Below are 12,901 nucleotides of genomic sequence, written 5' to 3'. Positions count from 1 at the left end.
CAAATCGAAGGTATCACAAAATGCTGGAGTAACTCAGCGGGTCAGGCAGCAACTCAGGAGAGAAGGAATAGGTGGCATTTCGGGTCGAGACCTTTCTTCGGACTGAATGGACTTCTTCCACACTCAATGGAAATCTCTGGAATTAGGAATAGAAATCTCAGGAATATCTAATTCGGCTGCAGTCCAACTTTGCCCTAATAAAAAAAGCTTTAATAAAATATGACACCAAGTGGTGGAGTAACTCAGTGGGTCAGGCAGCATCCCTGGAGTACATGGGTAAGTGACGTTTCCAGTCGGGACCCTTCTTCCGACTCTTATTAAAAAACTATCTATCCAGTATCCTGTTTGAAAGAAAAACATCTGTAGTTATTGTAGGGAAATAGACACCCCAATCTGGGGCATGTCTACTTTGAAGAAGTAATTCCAATCTAAAATAAACAAATTGCAGAAGATAGCTGGGCAGAAATGTTGAATGAGAAAGGAAATCTAAGAAGAGTGTTTAAGTGAATCGTATAAAATGAAGCTCGAGTGAGTAGGAACTGCTAGTCTGTTGTTAGTTTTGATAATATTGGAAAGATCCCAAACCAAGCTCCGTTCATCCATATACTTGGTCGGTTTTATATCAGAAATGTTTTGTGCGAACTAGTTGAAGCATTGATGTGGTAAAGTTTAAAAATTTGCATGAGTTTATAGATACCATGTATCATAGATCTAGATACCATGTATGTATACACTGTATTTGGCCCATTTGTAATCATGTATTGTCTTTGTGCTGACTGGTTAGCATGCAACAAAAGTTTTTCACTGTACCTCGGTACACGTGACAATAAACTAAACTGAACTGACCTGAATGAGTTGCTCACATTTCATGTTTCAGCTGATCACATCGCTGACAACAGTTAGTCTGTAAAAAGCTATGAGCCACTTGACCTTTTAGGTTGTTATCTAAAATTGGAGAATTCAATTATTCACTTAAACTTGGAGAATTTTGCAGTTCCTTGTGTCTGGCCTGTCATATATGTTGCCTATTCATTGATTCACTTGCTTGGCAGTCTCTTTTCTTGATTTGTACATAAAATTACAATATAGAACAGGCATGAAAAAATAGAAAAAGGGGAAGGTAATTCAGCCCTTGAGCCTGCTTCAAATTTCAATACGATTGTGGCTTACCCTATATTTCAATATTTAATTCTCCTATACTCTTGATGCCTCTTGTGCCTAGAAAGTTATTAATTGCACAAAGTGGAATTGCCAAAATAAAAGTCACATTTAGAATGATCAGCAAGGTATTCAAAAACCGTGGTCCACAACTTGCCACCCCGCACACAAGAATTATGGCATTTGTGTAGAGTTGATATACCTATAGCAAAGAGCTGGTTGAACTCAGTGGGTCAGGCAGCATCAGTGAAAGGAATGGACAGATTAGTTTCAGTTTAGTTTAGAGATACAGCATGGAAACAGGCCCTCTGGCCCACCGAGTCTGCGCCGACCAGCACGATCCTACATACTAGGGACAATTTGCAATTTTTATCAAAGCCAGTTAACCTACAAACCTGCACGTCTTTGGAATGTGGGAGGAAACTGGAGCACCCAGAGAAAATCACAGGGAGAATGTGCAAACTCTGTACAAACAGCACCGATAGTCAGGATCAAAGCCGGGTCTCTGGTGCTGTAAGGCAGCAACTTTACCACTGCGCCACCGTGCCACCCCTGCTGTTCTAGGTCAGGACCCTTCTTCAGACTGATATACCTATACCATTTCTATCTGTTTGTTCTGTTTTAGTTTCTGAATACTATGACATTGTGATAAGCAGGAAACTTGCTCCTAGGGATTTATCTTTGCTCTTCTGTAATTTTTCTCTAATGTTAAGTATGGCTTAAAGTGATGCACATATTATATTTTGTTTCACACTGCATACAGGTACCCAGATATTTACTCCCTGAAAATAAATCTGAATAAAACATATTGTTTAGTTTGGTTTAGAAATTCAGCATGGAAACAGGCCCTTCGGCCCACCGAGTCCACGCAGTCCATCGACAACCATTCACACTAGTTCTATGTTATCCCACATCTACTCTCTATACACTAGCGACTATTTACAGGGGCCAATTAACCTACACACCCATACGTCTTTGGGATGTGGGAGGAAACCAGAGCACCCAGAGGAAACCCACGTGGTCACAATGAGAACGTGCAAACCCCACACAGACAGCATTCGAGGTTAGGATCGAACCCGGGTCTCTGGCGCTGTGAGGAAGCAGCTCTCCCTGCCATCCTACACGTACTTACGTAAAATTCTGTACTTTACCTGAAAAATGTATGACCTATGCCACCTTGTGCTCTCGTCAAATAAAGGGACTGTCGCATTATAGTTCTATGATCAATTCTAATATTAATCTTTTTCTTCCACAGAAAATCCAACTAAGCACGATCTAACAATAAAACCAGCAAGTCCTCTTATTTGTCTGGAGTATAATCCCAAAGATTCACACATTCTGGCTGGAGGCTGTTACAGTGGGCAGATTGGTCAGTGCACGAGTTCTGCTGCAAACCTCCAATATTGATATTTCAACAGTTTGTTATAAATTAAATGATTTGCCAATTTTTAAATGAAAGTTTCTATTCACATCTAGAGAATCAAAATAATTTGAGCCAATTTGCACTTGGGAACAGTGTGACATAATTGAATGGCCGGGTGAGGTATCAGTGTATGCACTTGTGTTTAAATATTTGTAGCTTTACATGAACTAGCGAGAGCTTGCGTTCCTAAAAGAACAACCCTCTTCTTAATTGCGTTAGAGATATAAAAACAAGGAATAGAAGTAGCCAAAAGTGACCAGAAATATACAGACATAATTGCTAAGAATTCAATGATCAAAGTAAGCCGAGATATGGAAGGGACCAATCCAGAGTTTAGAAGAATGAAACATGATCTAATTGAAATTTTAAAAGTATTCAGGGGGTTGCTGAATTTCTGTTTCCCTGCCTCAGAAGCATAGAACTGAAGCTGGGAATTATACTCTTGAGGTAAAAGAATGAAATGAGAATACATTTCTTCACTCATTGAATCTTTGGAATCCAGAAATCTGGGATTGGTCAAGGAATGCAGGGATCAGATAGGTTAGTGGAAACAACAGCAACATTTAGCTGTAATCATACTGAATAGTCAAACAGGTATTGGTATATTATTGTTATGTGTACTGAGATAAAGTGATAATGTTTGTTTTGCACGCTATCCAGGCAAATCATATCAGACATGAGAACATAAGGTAGTGCAAAAGTGAAAATAAACAAAGCACAGTTTATAGTGTTACAACTGCAGAGAATGTACAGATAGAACAAAATACAATGTTTGAGAAATGTATGGGCTACCTCTGCCCCTATTTCTTATGTAGACAGGAATGTCCAAATGCGCCATTATTGCCTCTTTAATAATTGACTCCAGCATCTTCCCTAACCTGACATCGGTGGTGGGGAAGATGCTGGAATCAATTATTAAAGAGGTAATAATGGCGCATTTGGATAGTAGTAAAAGGATTAGTCCAAGTCAGCATGGATTTATGAAGGGGAAATCCTGCTAGACTAATCTTCTAGAATTTTTTGAGGATGTGACAAGTAAAATGGATGAAGGAGAGCCAGTGGATGTAGTGTATCTATACTTTCAGAAAGCCTTTGATAAGGTCCCACACGGGAAGTTGGTGAGCAAAATTAGAGCACATGGTATTGGGGGTAGGGTATTGACATGGACAGAGAATTGGTTGGCAGACAGGAAGCAAGGAATAGGAATAAACGCGTTCTTTTCAGAATGGAAGGCAGTGGTGAGTGGAGTGCCGCAAGGCTCGGTGCTGGGGACGCAACTATTTACAATATATATTAATGATTTGGATGATGGAATTAGAAGTAACACTAGCAAGTTTGCAGATGACACAAAGCTGGGTGGCAGTGTGAACTGCGAAGAGGATGTTAGGAAGTTGCAGGGTGACCTGGACAGGTTGAGTGAATGGGCAGATGCATGGCAGATGCAGTATAATGTACATAATGTGAGGTTATCCATTTTGGCGGCAAAAACAAGGAGGCAGATTATTATCTCAATGGTGTCAGATTAGGTAAAGGGGAAGTGCAACGAGACCTTGGTGTCCTTGTACACCAGTCACTGAAAGTAAGTGTGCAGGTACAGCAGGCAGTGAAGAAAGCTAATGGCATATTGACCTTCATAAACGAGAGGATTTGAGTAAAGGAGCAAAGAGGTCCTTCTGAGGTTGTATAGGGCCCTAGTGAGACCACATCTGGAGTATTGTGTGCTGTTTTGGTCTCCTAATTTGAGGAAGGAAGTCCTTGCTATTGAAGCAGTGCAGCGTAGGTTCATGAGGTTAATCCCTGGGATGGAGGGACTGTCATACGAGGAAAGATTGGAAAGACTGGGCTTGTATTCACTGGAGTTTAGAAGGATGAGAGGGGATCTTATAGAGACCTATAAAATTATAAAAGGACTGGACAAGCTAGATGCAGGAAAAATGTTCCCAATGTTGGGGAAATCCAGAACCAGGGGACACAGTCTAAGAATAATGGGGAACTGAGGTGAGAAGAAACTTTTTCACCTAGAGAGTTGTGAATTTGTGGAATTTTCTGCCACGGAAGGCAGCGGAGGCCAATTCACTGGATGAATTTAAAAGAGAATTAGGTAGAGCTCTAGGGGCTAGTGCATTCAATGGATATGGGGAAAAGGCAAGCACAGGTTACTGATTATGGATGATCAGCCATGATCACAATGAATGGCGGTGCTGGCTCGAAGGGCCAAATGGCCTCCTGCACCTATTTGCTTTGTTTCTATAGTCTCAATAAATATGTCTATAAGAATTCTAAAGTGATATGACTCAACGTCATTCTCTTCATAGGAGCAACTTCGGAGATGCGGAGAGTGCAAACTATAGATTGCTCCCATTATATAACCATTATCATAATGTACAGTGCGCAACAACAGTTTAAGATCACTCCATTTAAGAATGTAGAGATTACACAAGGGCTTTCTCACTGAATTGTCAGGGTAAGGTGATTGTAAAACTAAACAATAACTCTGGGTGATAACATGGAAAACAGTCTGATGTGAGAACTTGTTTTTCAAAAAAATTATTTTTAGAGTAAAGCAGTCAGAGAGCAAAAACAAACACAGTGCTCGAGAACATGAGTGGGTGATGTTTCACGTCGGGACCCTTCTTTTGACTCCAAATTTGAAGAAGAGTCTCGACCTGAAAAGTCACCTATCCATGCTGAGGTACTCCAGCACTTTGTGTCTTGTTTTGTAAACCAGCATCTGTAGTTCCTTGTTTCTACAGAGATCAGAAATGTTGGGTCATGAGTCATTTGGAGATGTCACATGGAATTGAAATTGTAGAAAATGTCTTGTCAATTCGGTGTTATCATTTATGTTTCAGAGTACTAGTTTTATGTGCACATTGTTTTCACAGACAGACAAATCATTTTCACTGAGTGCTGAGTAGGGCAGGTTAAAATACTGAGGAACTAACATTTTTATACAAAATGCGAATAATTGATCAAGTGGAAGGTTTCTTCACAAAACTAAAATAAAAATATCAATGAGCGCACACCTACATGAAATTATTAGTTCTATTGCAAAGACTCTTATTTCCACTCTGTAGGGTACTGGGACACACGGAAGGGAGGCCAAGCAGTCGAAATGCCAGCAATTGAACTTGGACATCGAGATCCAGTATATAAAATCATTTGGTTACAGTCTAAAACAGGAACAGATTGCTTTTCTACTTCTACTGATGGACAGGTAATTGCATAATGTTCTTAAAAACATCTTTCCTATCACAAGGTGACCAGAACTGGACACAATACTCCATGCGGCATCACTTATGTCTGTACAGCTGTAACGTAACGTCCTGACTTCTATACTCGGGGTTCTCTGACTGATGAAGGCCAGCACGCCAAAACGCCTTCTTCACCAGCCTGTCTACCTTCAAGGCTGAAATCACATAACTTCTCAGCCAGATATGAAAGTTATTAGAAATGGAGGAGCCCAACTCCACATCTGTCCAGATGTGTCCTGGTCAACATTTATCCTGCGACTGACACCACCCAAAACAGTGATCACATCTTTATCCCATTGATGTACATAGACTGGCTGGCATCTTTCTGTCCATTAGAATAGAAAGTGCATTTCAGGGGGGAGGGGGCATGGTGGCGCAGCGGTAGAGTTGCTGCCTTACAGCGCCAGAGACCTTGGTTCGATCCTGACTGCGGGTGCTGTTGGTACAGAGTTTGTACATTCTCCCTGTGACCGTGTGAGTTTTCTCCGGGTGCTCCTGTTTCTTCCAAACAGTCCAAAGGCGCACTGATTTGTAGATTAATTGGCTTCGGTAAAATTGTAAATTGTCCCTAGTTTGTAGCATAGTGCTAGTGTATGAGGTGATCATTGGTCAGTGCAGACTCAGTGGGCTGAAGGGCCTGCTTTCGCGCTGCGTCTCTAAAATAAAATAAAATAAAAAGTGCTTTATCAGGTGTGAAACAATTGGGATTGAGATCTATCTGTGCAATGTCTCTCTTTAAATGCACATTTTATTTGGTTTACTATTATTGTCATGTGTAACAAGATCTGGTGCCAAAATTTGTTTGCGTGCTATCTAGACAAATTATACCATACATGAGCACAATTAAGCCATTCACAAGTACGACAGACAGTGCAAAGACAAAAATATCAAGAATGCAGAATATAATGTCACAGTGTTATAGCTTTACAGTTACAGTGAAAAAGACCAAGGGCTGCAGTGTTAGGTTGCGAGACTGGGACGACACTCTAGCTTATGGGAAGACAATAGACAATAGACAATAAACAATAGGTGCAGGAGTAGGCCATTCAGCCCTTCGAGCCAGCACCACCATTCAATGCGATCATGGCTGATCACTCTCAATCAGTACCCCGTTCCTGCCTTCTCCCCATACCCCCTCACTCCGCTATCCTTAAGAGCTCTATCCAGCTCTCTCTTGAAAGCATCCAACGAACTGGCCTCCACTGCCTTCTGAGGCAGAGAATTCCACACCTTCACAACTCTCTGACTGAAAAAGTTCTTCCTCATCTCCGTTCTAAATGGCCTACCTCTTATTCTTAAACTGTGGCCCCTTGTTCTGGACTCCCCCAACATTGGGAACATGTTTCCTGCCTCTACTGTGTCCAATCCCCTAATTATCTTATATGTTTCAATAAGATCCCCCCTCATCCTTCTAAATTCCAGTGTATACAAGCCTAATTGCTCCAGCCTTTCAACATACGACAGTCCCGCCATTCCGGGAATCAACCTAGTGAACCTACGCTGCACGCCCTCAATAGCAAGAATATCCTTCCTCAAATTTGGAGACCAAAACTGCACACAGTACTCCAGGTGCGGTCTCACCAGGGCCCGGTACAACTGTAGAAGGACCTCTTTGCTCCTATACTCAACTCCTCTTGTTACGAAGGCCAACATTCCATTGGCTTTCTTCACTGCCTGCTTGCTGTACCTGCATGCTTCCTTTCAGTGACTGATGCACTAGGACACCCAGATCTCGTTGAACATCCCCTCTTCCTAACTTGACACCATTCAGATAATAATCTGCCTTTCTATTCTTACTTCCAAAGTGAATAACCTCACACTTATCTACATTAAACTGCATCTGCCATGTATCCGCCCACTCACACAACCTGTCCAAGTCACCCTGCAGCCTTATTGCATCTTCCTCACAATTCACACTACCCCCCAGCTTAGTATCATCTGCAAATTTGCTAATGGTACTTTTAATCCCTTCATCTAAGTCATTAATGTATATCGTAAATAGCTGGGGTCCCAGCACCGAACCTTGCGGTACCCCACTGGTCACTGCCTGCCATTCCGAAAGGGACCCATTTATCCCCACTCTTTGCTTTCTGTCTGTCAACCAATTTTCTATCCATGTCAGTACCCTACCCATGTCAGTAACCATTCAGTAGTTTGATAAAAGTGGGGAAGAAGCTGTTCCCGAATCTAGCTTTAAAGCTTTGTGTCTTCTGCCTGATGGTGGCGGGGAGAAAAGGGAATGACCGGGGTGAAAAAGAACCTTGATTATGTTGGCTGCCTTCCCAAGGCAGCGTGAAGAGTAGATGGAGTCAATGGTGAGGGGTCGGGTCTTTGTGATGCACTTGGCCACATAGACAATAGGTACAGCATGTAGGCCTTTCGGCCCTTCGAGCCAGCACTGCCATTCACTGTGATCATGGCTGATCTTCCACAATCAGTACCTCGTTCGTGCCTTCTCCCCATAAACCTTGACTCTGCTATCTTTAAGAACTCTATGTAACTCTCTTGAAAGCATCCAGAGAACTGGCCACTGCCTTCTGAGGCAGAGAATTCCACAGATTCACAACTCTCTGAGTGAAAAAGTTTTTCCTCATCTCCGTTCTAAACGGCCTCCCCCTTATTCTTAAACTGTGACCCCTGGTTCTGGACTCCCCCAACATCGGGAACATGTTTTCTGCCTCTGGCATGTCCAATCCCTTAATAATCTTATATGTTTCAATAAGATCCCCTCTCATCCTTCTAAATTCCAGTGTATACAAGCCCAGTCGCTCCATTCTTTCAACATGCATCCTGTCATCCCGGGAATTAACCCCGTGAACCTACGCTGCACTCTCTCAATAGCAAGAATGTCCTTCCTCAAATTTGGAGACCAAAACTGCACACAGTACTCCAGGTGTGGTCTTACTGGGGCCCTGTACAACTGCAGGACATCTTTGCTTCTATACTCAAATCCTCGTGTTATGAAGGCCAACATGCCATTTGCTTTCTTCACTGCCTGCTGTACCTGCATGCTTACTTTCAGTGACTGATGAACAAGGACACCCAGATCTCGTTGTACTTCCCTTTTTCCTAACTTGACACCATTCAGATAATAATCTGCCTTCCTGTTCTTGCCACATCTATAACTCTCGGAAATTTCTTAGTCATGAACAGAGCTGTTGCCAAACCAAGCTGTGATGCATTCCGACATGATGCTATCTACGGTGCACCTGCAGAAGTGGGTATGAGTTGTTGGCGATGTGCCAAATCTCCGCAGTCCTCTGGAGTGGATGCATTGGATTACTTTCTTAGCTTCAGTCTAGTTGGTCCGGGATGAATTGTTGGTGATATTTACACCTGAGAACGAAACTCAACTATCGCTACCTCAGCCCATTAATGCTGTTCAGGCCTTGTACTGCACCTTCTTCCTGAAATCAATAACAAGCACCTTTGGCTTGCTGACATTGTGGGAGAGGTTGTTGTCTTGACACCACGTTACAAAGTTCTCTATCTCCTTTCTGTACTCTGTCTAGTCATTGTCCGAGATCCAGTCCACCATGGTGCTCTCAGTTGATCTCACCTGTGAATGGAATTTGAACAGAATTTGGCTGAATAGTCTGGAGTGTGTGGGGAGTATAGTCAGGAGCTAAAATGTATTTTTACTAAACTAATAATGTTGAGAATTATTGTTGAGGATTCTTTGTCACCTATCCTTACTGATTGTGGTCTGTGGGTCAGAAAATCGAGGATCTAGCTGCAGAGATGGATATGCATTCCTAGGTCCAGGAGTTTGGAGATGGGTTTGGATGTGACTATGGTATTGAAGATGGAGCTGTAGTAAATAAATAGGAGTATAACATAGGAGTCCTTGATGTCCAGCTGGTCCAGCAAAGTGTGGTAGATCAAGGCTGGCTGGGAGGCTGGAGGTAATATGTGCCATCACCAGCTTTTCCAACCACATCATGATGGTGGATGTCAGAGCCACTGGACGGAAGTCATTAAGGCATCATACCTTGCTACCTTGCTTTTCTTTGGTACCAGGATGACAATGATCATCTCGCTACAAGATAGCCATTGTGACAAAATGTAGTTCACAAATCAGACACATGCTTTATCATGACTAAATAAACCTGCCAATGGAAAGAACAGTTTTGTTAACGGAATGGTTTATGCCTCTAGGTACTCTGGTGGGATATCCGTAAAATGACCGAACCAGTGGAAAGACTCATCCTGGATGTGACAAAAAAAGATAATCCAGATATTGCGTATGGAGGCATTTCACTGGAGTTTGAATCCACAATGGTAATTAGTAACTCGCGGCATAGATATTTTAACATAAGACCATAAGACATCTGAACAGAATTAGGCCATTCAGCCCATCAAGTCTATTATGCCATTCAATCATTGCTGATCTATTTTTCCCTTGCAACCCCATTCTCCTGCCTTCTTCCTGTAACCTTTGATTCCCCCTATTAATCAAGAACCTACCAATCTCTGCTTTAAAAATAATCAACGGCGATCTCCACAGCCATCTCCGGCAATGAATTCGACAGATTCACCACCCTCTGGCTAAAGACATTCCTCCTCATCCTCTACCTGGGGAATGATGTTTAACACTGGAGGATTCAGAAAAGAAAAGAATATACAATCCTTTTTCAGGCCAAGCCTAAGTCTGGAGATGATGTTACGTAATGTGTTCATTTCCTCCACGGATTACCTGCTGACTTCTGACATTTGTTCTTTTGTTCAAGATTCCTACATCTGCAGTTCTTTGTGTCTCCAATAGAGGGGGTCATGTGTCCTCTTTTCAAGCTGTTGTTCATGATTGACTGGAGCGATTGTGTGGGAGAAATGATCAAGTACAAAAAATCAAAATATCAAATTTGCAAGGGAGGAGATGGATGGGGAAATGCACATTTTGTTTTAACTTTCGGAAATACTCTCTCTTTCAAACACAGTTTATGCAGATACTTCGGTGTATCTACATAAATACACCGTGATGGGGGAATATCCGAACTGTCTGATTTCTGCTCTGATTAATGTATTATGTATCGTTTCCTTAAATCTGACTGGTGGAAAGATAGTTAAAACTACTTGGTCATATTGTTCAGTCTGACACTGAATGAAAACATTTCTCTGGGTTCTGAAATGGGAATGGTTTGATTTGGGGAGCTCTATGGTTTGCTAACATGCTGCATTGTTTGTTTGCATGTGGGAAATCGTTTCGATATTTTCAATGGTTAAAAGTTATAAAGCAAATTGCAATAGAGTGAAACTCAGCTAATAAAACAAAAGCACATGGTTTACAACTCTTAATTTGTAATTGAATTTGATTATTGAGTTGGACTAGATTTCCATTTTGCTGTTCTGCTTAAGTTGTTTCACTCAAAGAAATAATCTGTATTGGTATAAACCAATATTCAAAATCCTGCTGTATGATTATTGTACTTCTATGTTTATTTTGGATTTTCAACATTAATTAAAATCACATACTTTCTGGTCTCCGAACTAAATCCTTATTGTGTTCTGTAATTGTGTTTTGTGCCTGTAGCCAACCAAGTTTATGGTGGGGACTGAACAAGGTGCTGTGATATTGGGGAATCGAAAGGGAAAAACGCCTGCTGAGAAGATAGTGTCCTCCTTCACTGGTCACCATGGTCCTGTCTATGCAGTGCAGAGAAATCCTTTCTACCCAAAGAACTTCCTGACCATTGGGGACTGGACGGCCAGAATCTGGTCTGAGGAGATCAGGGACTCCTCTATCCTCTGGACTAAGTGAGTAAAATGTTTAACTTGGAATAAAAGTAAAAGATAAATTAAAAAATATACTCTTCTCAATGGCATTTATACCTGGGGGTGCAGGAGGCTGAGGGGGTGATCTTTTAGAGGTGTATACAGTCAAGAGGGGGATAGATATGGGAAACGCAGAGTCCTTACCCTATCCAGGGTAGGGAAATCAAAAACCATAGATTTAAGGTGAGGGGAAAGATTGAATAGGAACCAGAGGGGCAACTCTTTCACTCAGAGGGTGGTAGGTAAATGGAACGAGCTGTCACAGGAGGTAGTTGAGGCAGGAATTGGAGCAACATTTAAAATACATTTGGACAGGTACATGGATAGGAAAGGTGGAGAGGGATATCGGACAAACACGCGCAGGTGGGGACTAGTGTAGATGGGGCACCTTGGTTGTCAAGGACAAGTTGGAGTGTACAACCTATTTCTGTGCTGTATGACTCCATGACCTTGTCACAAATACATGGTTATTTTCTAAATATATAATATGAATTTTAAAATAATATTAGTGATGTACTTGCTGTTCCAAGGTCGATAGTAAATGTGAAATCTGAATGAATCTGTCGAGCTGTGGTTCATGAGAATTTCTCAGTGCCAGGAATCCCTCATCTGTTCAAAAGGATCTACTGATATTGGAAATGTTTAAAACTTTAGTGCAGCTTGTTCTACGTTATTTAACCACTCAGGGGTTCAAGGCTTATTCTCTTATTTAATCATTGTCATAGTTTTGTTTATTTATTGGCACATGTACAGATGTACAGTGAAAAGCTTGTTCTGCATGCAATAGACAATAGGTGCAGGAGTAGGCCATTCGGCCCTTCGAGCCAGCACCACCATTCAATGTGATCATGGCTGATCATTCTCAATCAGTACCCCGTTCCTGCCTTCTCCCCATACCCCCTGACTCTGCTATCCTTAAGAGCTCTATCTAGCTCTCTCTTGAATGCATTCAGAGAACTGGCCATTACTGCCTTCAGAGGCAGAGAAATCCACAGATTTACAACTCTCTGACTGAAAAAGTTTTTCCTCATCTCCGTTCTAAATGGCCTACCCCTTATTCTTAAACTGTGGCCCCTGGTTCTGGACTCCCCCAACATTGGGAACATGTTTTCTGCCTCTAACGTGTCCAACCCCTTAATAATCTTACATGTTTCGATAAGATCCCCTCTCATCCTTCTAAATTCCAGTGTATATAAGCCTAGTCGCTCCAGTCTTTCAACATATGACAGTCCCGCCATTCCGGGAATTAACCTAGTAAACCTACGCTGCACGCCCTCAAAACAGTCAAATCGTA

The 12,901-nt window shown here is 41.9% G+C and overlaps 1 protein-coding gene across 3 annotated transcripts in view; it reads left to right on the top strand.

Annotated features, from left to right (window-relative positions):
- The window catches only part of dnai2b (dynein, axonemal, intermediate chain 2b), a 41,859-nt gene that overhangs the window by 13,651 nt on the left and 15,307 nt on the right, over positions 1 to 12,901 (top strand). For all 3 annotated transcript variants that reach the window (XM_078401837.1, XM_078401836.1, XM_078401838.1), the window contains exons 6-9: positions 2,414 to 2,527; positions 5,659 to 5,798; positions 9,994 to 10,116; positions 11,366 to 11,589. In XM_078401837.1, the coding sequence (XP_078257963.1) occupies positions 2,414 to 2,527; positions 5,659 to 5,798; positions 9,994 to 10,116; positions 11,366 to 11,589 (601 nt within the window). The remainder of the gene's footprint in view (positions 1 to 2,413; positions 2,528 to 5,658; positions 5,799 to 9,993; positions 10,117 to 11,365; positions 11,590 to 12,901) is intronic.

The sequence above is a fragment of the Rhinoraja longicauda genome, chromosome 6 (genome assembly GCF_053455715.1).
Source record: "Rhinoraja longicauda isolate Sanriku21f chromosome 6, sRhiLon1.1, whole genome shotgun sequence".
In the NCBI taxonomy this organism is placed as follows: domain Eukaryota; kingdom Metazoa; phylum Chordata; class Chondrichthyes; order Rajiformes; family Arhynchobatidae; genus Rhinoraja; species Rhinoraja longicauda.
Note: the sequence above shows the minus strand (reverse complement) of the source record. Positions and strands in the feature narration are given on the sequence as shown.